Source organism: Panthera uncia (genome assembly GCF_023721935.1).
Source record: "Panthera uncia isolate 11264 chromosome C1 unlocalized genomic scaffold, Puncia_PCG_1.0 HiC_scaffold_4, whole genome shotgun sequence".
Taxonomy (NCBI): domain Eukaryota; kingdom Metazoa; phylum Chordata; class Mammalia; order Carnivora; family Felidae; genus Panthera; species Panthera uncia.
Window position 1 is genome coordinate 68,506,530 of NW_026057585.1, and position 10,651 is coordinate 68,517,180.

The 10,651-nt window shown below is 40.6% G+C and overlaps 1 protein-coding gene across 2 annotated transcripts; it reads right to left on the reverse strand.

Annotated features, from left to right (window-relative positions):
* Positions 1–3,024: 3,024 nt before the first annotated feature.
* Positions 3,025–10,624, reverse strand: LOC125912658 (cytochrome b-c1 complex subunit 6, mitochondrial). 2 transcript variants are annotated; one of them, XM_049617275.1, is made up of 4 exons: positions 10,491–10,624; positions 6,914–6,940; positions 6,009–6,170; positions 3,025–3,240 (listed from the first exon to the last, which is right to left on the reverse strand). In XM_049617275.1, the coding sequence occupies exons 1-4, from the start codon at positions 10,542–10,544 to the stop codon at positions 3,208–3,210; spliced, it is 276 nt and encodes a 91-aa protein (XP_049473232.1). In that variant the 5' UTR covers positions 10,545–10,624; the 3' UTR covers positions 3,025–3,207. The 2 variants fall into 2 exon arrangements, with proteins under 2 accessions (XP_049473232.1, XP_049473233.1); XM_049617276.1 differs by lacking the exons at positions 6,914–6,940; positions 10,491–10,624 and adding an exon at positions 6,278–6,355.
* Positions 10,625–10,651: the final 27 nt, after the last annotated feature.

A 10,651-nucleotide genomic window follows, 5' to 3' on the forward strand; every position in this document is an offset into this window, starting at 1 on the left:
ATTGCAGCTTAATATTCAGCAACAGACTCAAGAATCCTCTAGGCAGAATTCTGGAGCTTTTTCTCTGGGTAATTCCTCCTCTCTATGATAAAACTAATAACACATTACTAACCATTCACTGAAATCTGAGTGATGAGTTTGGAAATGTTCCCTGTAAAACTTCAGCTTTCCTATATGTTTGAATTTTAATGAGCTGTTTGAAAATAATCAGATTACATACAACAAATACAATCCCACTATTTTTAAAGGTATTTTGTGAGATTATACATCACCATGAAATGGGTTCTAAGTCAGAAATGGCTGGGAAATGCTGGCCGTCCCTGTAGCTAGGACAACAGGTTGAAAGAGCTTCTAGGTTCAAGTGGCCCTTTGCCCCATTTTTGCAAACATAATCCTTCAGATTCTCAGAAGCTCCACTGCCATATTTTCATCTATGAAGCTTTCTGCAGCCTTACTGGCTATACTGAGTATCAATTACTTCTGAAGCACAAGGTACTCATTTTTGCCATGGTTCACTTTCTATCCATATATAACTATCTGCATATTGTCTTTTTCATTTGCAACCAGAGGTTGCAAACTAGTGAGCCAAAGCCAGCCCATAGATGTGTGTTATTTGGCCTAATGCTTTTAAAAAGTTAGTTGTCCACATTTAAAAATTGGGAGATGGGGACAGGAAAAAAAAAATTGGGAGAGCTAACATAAAACTTGGATTTCTGGCTCCTTACCAAGTGGTCTGGCAACACTGGCTGTGTATTCCCACATAGCAACAGCTTATGCAGTTGGAGCAGTTTTCCAACATCTACAGCGCCAGCTTCCCTCAGCACTCAGGTGGTTCAATTTGCAATGCCTAGACCTCTGCTGTCTAATATGGTAACCACTAGACACACGTGGCAATTTGAACATAAATTAATTCAAATTTAATTGCAATTAAATAAATTTAGAGGCACCTGGGTGGCTCAGTTGGTTGGGCATCCGACTTTGGTTCAGGTCTGATTTCACCGTTCAGGGGTTTGAGCCCCATGTTGGGCTCTGTGCTGACAGCTCAGAGCCTGGAGCCTGCTTCGGATTCTGTGTCTCCCTCTCTCTCTGTTCCTCCCCTACTCATGCTCTCTCTCTCTCAAAAATATTAAAAAGAAATTTAAAAAAAATAATAATAAATTTAAAACCTCAATACCTCAACCACATTTCAAGTGTTCAGTAGCCATCTATGGCTAGTGGCTACCATATTGGACAATACAGAATAGATACCAGTTGCCCCAATAATGTCCTTAATAACAAAAGGATCCAGTTTGAAATCACATGTTGCACTCAATTGTCTTGTCTCTTTAGTTTCCTTTTATCTGGAGCAGTTCTTCAGTTTTTCCTTGACTTTTACCATCTTGATACAAATGAGGATTACTTTGTACGATGTCTAGTTTTATAGAATGTCCCTCAGTTTTATTTATCTGGTTAGATTCAGCTTATCTATTTTTTGCAGGAATCAGTGATGCTGTGTTCTTCTCATTGCTGCCTACAGCCATGTGTCTCCTTAGTGGGGATACCAGCTTTCATTTAAGCTACAGTTTGTACATTCTCCTTTTGTAATATGTATCACCTTCCTTACCTTTTTTTTTTTTTTTAGGTTTATTTATTCATTTTGAAAGGGAGAGAGCACACATGCAGGTGGGGGAAGAGCAGAAAGAGAGGAGAGAGAATCCCAGGCAGGCTGTTTGGCTCATGACCTAAGGCAAAGTCAGACACTTAACTATCTGAGCCACCCAGGTGCCCCCCTCACCTAACCTTTAATTGATTCACTTATTTTTATTAGCTTGGATTCCTGTATTATTTTAAATTGAGTTACAACCCAGTACTATCATTATATATTTTGATGCTCAAATTGTTCTGGATTTGGCTAGTTGCTTTTGTGTACTTGACACGTCCCTATTGTTCTTTGAGCATTTCCTTCTTTCTGGAACAAACAAATGTCTTGTACTTTCCCAACTCTGGAATCACCCATTCCTCCAAGGAACCCTGGTTCCTTTTATTGGGGAATAAAGCCCTCTTTGTGGGCTGAGCTAAAGAAATATGTATCCCCTACATGTTTATACACTGGCATCTGTATTTACTTACATTGAAATCTGTATTTATTTAGATCATAAATACCTCAACACTGTTCAATTCCTTCTGGTTTCTTCCTATTTGTAACTCATTCTCTGCTAGCACTTATTACCTTCAATATACTAACTTACTAGATGTCTTCTACTCATATGTATGTAACCAATTTCCCATTGCCAGCACTGCCTACCCAGGTGCCCTTTTTTCATCCTTCTTGGAATCCACTACCTTTCCCCTCACAAACTTATTATCTCCTCACTCCTTTTTAAAATATGTGTGTATGTATGTTATTTCTTAAGTAGGCTCCATGCTCAGCGTGGAGCCCAATGCAGGGCTTGAACTCATGACCCTGAAATCAAGACCCAAGCTGAGATCAAGAGTCAGATGCTTAACTGATTAGGCCACCCAGGGGCCCCATAATTTGTGTATTTTAAAAAAGCAACCTTGGGGGCGCCTGGGTGGCGCAGTCGGTTAAGCGTCCGACTTCAGCCAGGTCACGATCTCGCGGTCCGTGAGTTTGAGCCCCGCGTCAGGCTCTGGGTTGATGGCTCGGAGCCTGGAGCCTGTTTCCGATTCTGTGTCTCCCTCCCTCTCTCTCTGCCCCTCCCCCGTTCATGCTCTGTCTCTCTCTGTCCCAAAAATAAATAAAAAACGTTGAAAAAAAAAAAAAAAAAGCAACCTTGTTGAATACTGAGACCAAAAACTGTCAAAAGACGCTTGTAAGAGAGAATTTCACATGGACTCAGCATTCGATGAAATTGAGCCATCCCTGTTCATGTTAACTGTGATAATGGCATCAAGGTAAATTTTGTATCATTAAGAGATGCATACTTGCTAGGCGATGGGTACACGGGAGTTGATTATTGTTCTACCTAGTCTTATGTTTGAAATTTTCAAATTAAATTTAAAAAAAGTACAAGAGGCAGCAGGTCTGCAGATCACTGGCCTTTATTAAGAGGAATCACTGCTAATTACATAGAAGCTACCTGCCTAGCTAAAATCCATGAGGTTCACATGAACTTACAGTTACACAAATAAACAAATGGCATGGTCAAAACCATAAGAAAGTATCCTGATGACCAGGTCATGAAGGCTGGGGTGAAGTCTGCACATTTATTTCAAGCTGTTAAAGAGTTTGTGGGCCACCTACATGGGGGAAAGAAAAGGATGTCATCAAACGGCAGCTTTAATATCCTGGCTTACAAGGTCCTTCATGACCTGGAACAATACTGCTTCTTGTCTCTCCACAGCGTTCCATACACCCACACCCCTCTTGAGCCCTAGTGAACTCCCTAGTTACTTGAATACTATCTCCCTTCTACCTGGAACTCTTTCCCACTTTTTTCATCCTTTATTTTTCCTTTAGAACTTAAGTTTACATGTAATTTCTTGTAAGCCTTCTCTAAACAAACTCCTATCCCCACACAAATGTGTCTCTCCTCTGTCTTCCCCACAGAAACTTATACGTCCCATATCACAGTGTTTATTAACTCAACAAATGTTTATATATAATATCTACTATATGCCAGGTACTGTTCTAGATGCTGAGTAAGCTACAATGGTAAACCAGGTAATACCTCTGTCTCTTAAGGAACTTACACAATGACAGAATTATAAAATACATATAAGATTAACTTCTGATAGGAATGCTCTGAGGAAAATAAAAAGGCAGGGAGGGCTAGCAGCTTTAAACAGGAGGATCAGTGAAGGCCATCCTGAAAAGGCTACACCCAAGAGAGTTTACTACTCTACAATCTTCAATTTCCCAAACTGAAACTATGTACCTATTAAGGAATTCCCCATTTCCCCCGACAACCACCATTCTACTTTCTATGAATTTGACTACTCTAGGTACCTAGTAAGTGGAATGACCTATTTGTCTTTTTGTGATAGGTATATTTTACTTAGCATGTCTTCAAGGTTCATATATGTTGTAGCATGTCAGAGTTTCTTTCCTTTTTAGGACTGAACAATTTCATTGTATGCATATACCACAATGGACATTTGGGCTGCATCCACCTTTTAGCTACTATGAGTGCTGTGACCATTCATGTACTAATCTGTTTGAGTCCTTGAACAGTCTCAATTCTTTAGGGTATACAACCAGAAGTGGAACTGCTAGATCATATGGTAGAATTTACATTTTTGAGTAAAGTACGTGATTTCTTTTTACTGTCAAATAATATCCCATTATACAGATATATTACATTTTATTTATCTATGTATCAGTTGATATATATCGTTTCTACTTTCTGCCTATTATGAATAACGCTTCTGTGAGTATTTGCGTACAACCTTTTATATAGACATGTTTTCATTTCTCTTGAGTATATAGGTAGGAGTGGAATTACTGGGTCATATTAACTCTAACTTTTTGAAGAACTGCCAGACCATTTATCTATAGGGCTATACCAATCTATATCCCCATTACTAGTGTATGAGGTTTCCAATTTCTCCACATTTCACCAACACCAATCTATTTCTTTCATGATATGGAGAATTACAGACACATATTTTATATATAAATTTTGCTTCTTTCCACTAAAATTATGTTGAAAAAGAAATGCCTCTATTCATATTTTATATGTAAATGTATCTATGATGTCATTTTTATTTAAAAATCTGATAGTATATACAAGAAAACATGGTTATCTCTAGCCAGTATGATTTCAGTTAGATTTTTATGTATTCATAAAATACCTTCCTTGATTATCACAATGTGTTTAATGGGGGTACATGTGTACATTTGTGTATTTCCAGTGTATATTACAGAATTAAAACACAAATATTGGATTGTTGAAGCATAAAATTGGTTGAATGGAGATCATTAACTTTTTCATGGGGGCAAATGTCATTTATTTTCTCCTTTTTACTTTTTGACCCCCTTCACCCATTTCTCCCTATCTTTTTGATTATAGCCATCCTAGTAGGTATGAACTGGTATCTCATGGTTTTGATCTGTATTTCTCTGAGGGGTAAAAGTATTAAGCACCTTTTCATATGCTTATTAACCAATCAGTTTTAATGTAACCAATCATATCCAACTTTTGCCTCCTCTGTAATTTATTTAAAATACCTTACTCTTACTTATAAAAGAGTCAAATACAAATTTTAAAAATTTAAAAAAAAAGTAAGGGGCACCTGGATGGCTCAGTCTGTTGAGTGCCTGACTCTTGATTTTGGCTCATGATCTCCTGCCTGGGATTCTGTCTCTCTCTGCCCCCTCCCCCCACCCTTCTCTCTCTCAGAATAAATAAACTTAAAAATAAACAAATAAATAAAAAGAAAGAAAACTTTTTGGACCAACTGCTATGTATAAGACACACTGAAGGATATAAATTATTATTTAAAAAAATTTTTCTTAATGTTTATTTTTGAGAGAGAGACTGCGCGCATGCACGCACATACACCCATGCATGCACACATGCACTGAGTGGAAGAGGGGCAGAGAGAGAAGGGGACAGAGGATCTGAAGCGGGCTCTGTGCCAACAGCAGAGAGCCTGATACAGGGCTCAAACTCACGAACCATGAGATCGTGACATGAGCCAAAGCTGACGCTTAAGTGATTGAGCTACCCAGGCGCCCCAAGGGTATCAATTATTTTAAAATAGCCTGTTACTTAAAGATACAAAACCCAGCTTTCTCACTGGATTCCCAATCCAAGTTGGGACATCATTTCTCTTCTTTAAGCCTCAGTTTCTTATCTGCAAAATGGGGATAACGACCCCTTATCTCCAGTGAAAACAGAATTAGATAAGACTATTTATGTAAAGTGCTCAGAACTGGACCTGACATATATTGGGCCAATAAGTAAATGCTTATTGACGGAACTGTCCTAGGATGGAAAGGCTGTCAGCACCAAGTCTGCCTGGCCACTATAAGTTTCCCCCTTCCTGACTTTAGGATGACTTACACAATGGTCCCTTGCATGCAGGAAGTCAAAGAGCTCCTCTGTGCAATCCTCCTCTGTCTTTGACCTGGAGGATACGCGCTCATCACAGAGCTCTAGCCGCTCCCGAGCCTTTACACATTTCTCCAGCTGCTCGCATTGCTCTCTCACCGTTGTTAGAGGATCCTGAAGGAGAAACACAGAGGGAACCAAAATGGGGTTATAGGAGGAGACCCACAACCATCCGCTTTGATTAATACAACCACCAAACCAAGGTGCTGCCTCTGAATTACCGTGCAGAAGGCCAGCTGGCAGAGCCACACTGCCTCCAGAAATGGCAGAATGGGGTCTCCCATTCAATTCTGATGCTAAGTAGTAGGGGAAAGTTTCACATTCCTGCCTTCCAAGGTTGCCAGTATGCACTGAAAGCCTCAGTCCTATCTGAAAAACAAGGTGGTAAAGGAAACCTAGCCAAACTTGAAGTAGATCTATAGGAGGCCTTACTTGTTAACATAGCATTTTGGGATATGTAATGTCTGTGAATTTGAATTCTCCTCATCTGACAGCCAGGCCTATGCAACCCCAGCTGTCCAGCTAGATAGGCAATGTTAACATGGAGAAGGACTATATAAGAAGAGTTCCTTCCAGAATTCTTTATTAAACCACAAATAGCAGGTAATTGAGTACTAGGTCCTCAACATGCTGCTCTGCTCCCTGACGCCATGACTAAAGCCCCAAACCCAGAAAAGACTGTTTCCCAGGCCCACACCACCCCCCAAACACTCCACAGCACAGGAAGGATTAAAGGCCTTTTCCACTTCCATCTTTTCCAAGGTGTCAAGTAAAGACACCTTAAAATGCCCTTAAGAGTTTCACGAAGCTCAAACTTTCTTTTACTGAGGTAGTTCCAAACCTGAGACGGCTCTTACCACTAATTCCTCCTCCTCCTCTTCCTCCTAAAAAAGGAAAACAAAATTAATGTCAGCAGCAATTTAGGAAATACATATTCCCAATCATACCGATTGTTGTAATTACTGAGGATAAGCATTGTATTAATTGTGTTTTTTTAAATTTTCTATATTTTATGATGCTTTGACATTGTAGGGCATTGCTACGTTACTAATCCAGGAGAGAAAGCCCCTCCCAGGGCTGGCTAATTTCTATGCAGCAACTTGCTTTACGGACACATCTTTCATATGTAAACCAACCAATCCAAAACCCTTATTACCAACTACCTCCTTTATCTAACTCTCCTACACTAAACCTGTTATTGCCCCTGCCCTAATCACCTTAGAGTCAAGTACCAAACAACTGGAGACCACCTCTATAGCCCAGAACCCAAGGAAATTATTCAAACTATCTAATCCTAACCTTGCCAGAGCTTGACTATCTTGCCTCACCCATTCTTTCCCTCAGAAACCAAAAGTCTGGTTTCCCTTGCTCTCTCCGCTGGTCCAGGCACTTTCCCATATGGCCCTGGGTGGTGTGGCCTTCCCCCCTTCTCTTGGAACCCATACAAACTCTTCTTTCAAAAACAGTTGTCTCCATGCCTGTAACCTTACCATACCTAATTAAAACAAACCCTGAGTACATTGCAACAAGGACACACTATCTCACTTTAATTAGCAACAACCTAAAGTGTGCAGGACACTCTAAAGCCTCTAAAGTACTTATCTGTAATCTGATTAATTACAACAGCCCCTTAAAGGGCTCCCAGTTTAGAAATAACAAACACTAATTAGACATTTTTTTAAGTGAGCTCTACACCCAGTGGGGCTTAAACTCACCACCCCAAGATTTAAAAAAAAGTCGCATGCTCTACAGCCTGAGCCAGGCAGACACCCCTAATTAGACATTTTCTGATACAGGTTCAAGCTGATGTTCACATGGAACCTATATAACTTAAAGTATTTTGTTTGGAATTCTGGTTTGTTTGGTCCTACTAGCACCAAAAATAGCTTAATTTCATCCTTACATCCCAAATGAAATTAGGAGGAAAACATTTTTTCTAGACACTGAACTTGAACTGGGAATATGAAAATGGCCAAACCTAAACTCTTCTATAGCCAATGCTTTCCAGTTACTGCATTTGGCTTGCTGAACCCTCAGGACTCTAAGTAAACTATCAGTGTTAAGTGCATCAAAAGTCTAGAGTAGTCCATTCACAAACTTGGAACCACGCCCTAACCTATTTACTTCTGATTCAGGGACACAACCTCAAATTTACAAATAATGTAAAAGATTCCCTGTGGGAGCATCAGCATAGGCTTAAATCTCAGGCATAGCAGAGTCTGAACTGCAGTATCTCAACCTGTCTAAATTAAGGTGTTTGCCTTCCTGTGAATGCACATGTCCACATTTGGGGAAGGGAAAGAAAAGGTATATACGAAGATTAAAAAAAAAAAACAAAAACCCACAACAAATTAGCTTGGCAATCCTTCATTATGTTTTCAAAATTCCAACACAATTGGCTTCATTCTAATGAAAGCTGGGAAGGGTAAGGCAGGTTCAACCCAGGCTATTTATTCTCACAATTAGCAAAGATCTCTTCTAAACATGAAGATGATTTTTAGGATGTCAAATTCCAGTTTTTCATTAAGGTTTCTTAACCTTGCTCTTTAAAAAAGATTCATACTGAAAAAGTTTTTCCAGGGGCACCTGGGTGACTCAGTCGGTTGAACATCCCAACTCTTGGTTTCAGCTCAGGTCATGATCTCACTGTTTTTGGGCTTGAGCCTCATGACAGGCTCTGTGCTGACAGTGCAGAGCCTGCTTGGGATTCTCTCTCTCCCTCTTTCTCTGCCCCTCCCCAGCTCACTCACTTATTCTCTCAAAAACAAAAACAAGGAGTGCCTGGGTGGCTCAGTCGGTTAAGCGGCCGACTTTGGCTCAGGTCATGATCTCGCGGTCCGTGAGTTCGAGCCCCGCGTCGGGCTCTGTGCTGACAGCTCAGTACCTGGAGCCTGTTTCAGATTTTGTGTCTCCCTCTCTCTCTGACCCTCCCCCGTTCATGCTCTGTCTCTCTCTGTCTCAAAAATAAATAAACGTTAAAAAAAAAATTAAAAAAAACAAAAACAAAAACAAAAAAAACAAAAAAATCCTCCCACCCACCAAATTGAAATCCTAACCTGCCGGAGTTAGAAACCTGAAATTTGTATCCCAGAAGCAAGACCTTTGTATCGTTTCCCTATTAGCAATGCTACTACGTTGACCATTTTGATGATTTTGTAGCAGAAGTATCACAGCATGTTTTGGAAAAACAAATCCAAATACAAGTCTGAAAATGGGACTACTTCATATAAAATTTCCAGTCAATGACAAAAACCAGGTCACACTAGATAAAAAGATTTATTGTCCAAAAGGTATAGATAGGTTCTTCATAAAAGACCTCAGTTTTCATAATTAAAACAAAAAAAAAAAAAACAAAAAAACTGACTACTTTCTTTTTCTCATCTGCTGCTGTGGTGAGCTCTACTGAACTTTCTGGTATACTTCCTGCTGAACTTCCTGAGGCAAGCTCCATTTCTTTCTGGTCCTCTTTCTGAAAATAAGACTAAGAAAAATCATGGGATCAACTAGTTTCCAACTACTCTGAATCCATAAACCCAGAACAGCTGCCCAGAAGTGACTAGAGAACAAAGCAAAGGATAGGAAATGTGACTGAAAACCAAAAGTTAGCTGGCTTCTCTAAAGCTGTACAGCACTGTGGCTAAGTCTTGGCTCTGGAACCATGTGGCTTGGGTTCAATTCCTCGCTCCATGATTTCTTAGGTGTGGTCCTTAGAAAAGATGTGTAACCTCTCTATGCTAGCTTCCTCACCTGTAAAATGACAACAGGAATAGTACCTAATACTTACCTCATAGGACTATGGGGTGGCTTAAAGGAATGAGTACATATAAAGAACTTGGAATGGAACAGTAAGCTGTCAATAAATTATTACTAGGTTGGAATTCTTCCTCTGGGAAAGAGCTCCCTCTTCCATCCTCACAGAATTATACTGCACACTCCTACACCGTCCCCAAATATACCTCCCACTCCCACCCCCACCAAAGAAAAAGAAACCCCTTCTTCACAGAAACTAGCATAAGGCCAGATCTCCGGAACCTCAACAGAAGATGTAGCAGGATTCCTGACCTGAGCGGAGGGAAGCGCTAGGGTTGGTCTGCTTGCTCCCTGACCTTGTCAAACCAGGATCTCAGAACACCTGATTGACTAAAAACACAGATACTATTTTTACAAAAGTTTAGGCGACACAGCATTTTCGCTCTCGTTAAACCGTCACCGCTTTCACAAGATGGGGAAACCAAGGTCCAGAGAAAAGCTAGTCATCTACTAGCCCAAGATGAATCGACGAATTCTGGGGGCTGGGTCGAGGGAACCAGTAAATCCCGACCGTGCAAACTCCAGGGGCGAATCCAAGGCCAACAGGGCCCCGCGTGTATTTTGGCGGGCTTGGTCTTGAGCCTCAGGGCAGTGAAGAGGCCCGAGTCGGTCGCCTTGCCTTACCTCTTTGGGATCTCCGGACCCAGTCAGCATCTTTCGCTCGTCCTCCAGCCCCATGTTCCGCTACGGTCCTGAATTCAACACCAGCAGCAACAGCGGCACCTATTCCACTTCAGGATCAAGAAGGACTTGTAAGGGTCACTCAGCGGATATCCGGCGATCTG

Bases quoted from the DNA above. Each gene is read 5' to 3' on its own strand.
- LOC125912658 (XM_049617275.1), bottom strand. From the start codon at position 10,544: ATGGGGCTGGAGGACGAGCGAAAGATGCTGACTGGGTCCGGAGATCCC. The intron at 6,171-6,913 runs GTAAGAGCCGTC...TTTCTCCTTCAG, and splicing joins AGGAGGAGGAGGAATTAGTG to GATCCTCTAACAACGGTGAG. The intron at 3,241-6,008 runs GTAAGTCATCCT...TCCCCCATGTAG, and splicing joins TGCATGCAAGGGACCATTGT to GTGGCCCACAAACTCTTTAA.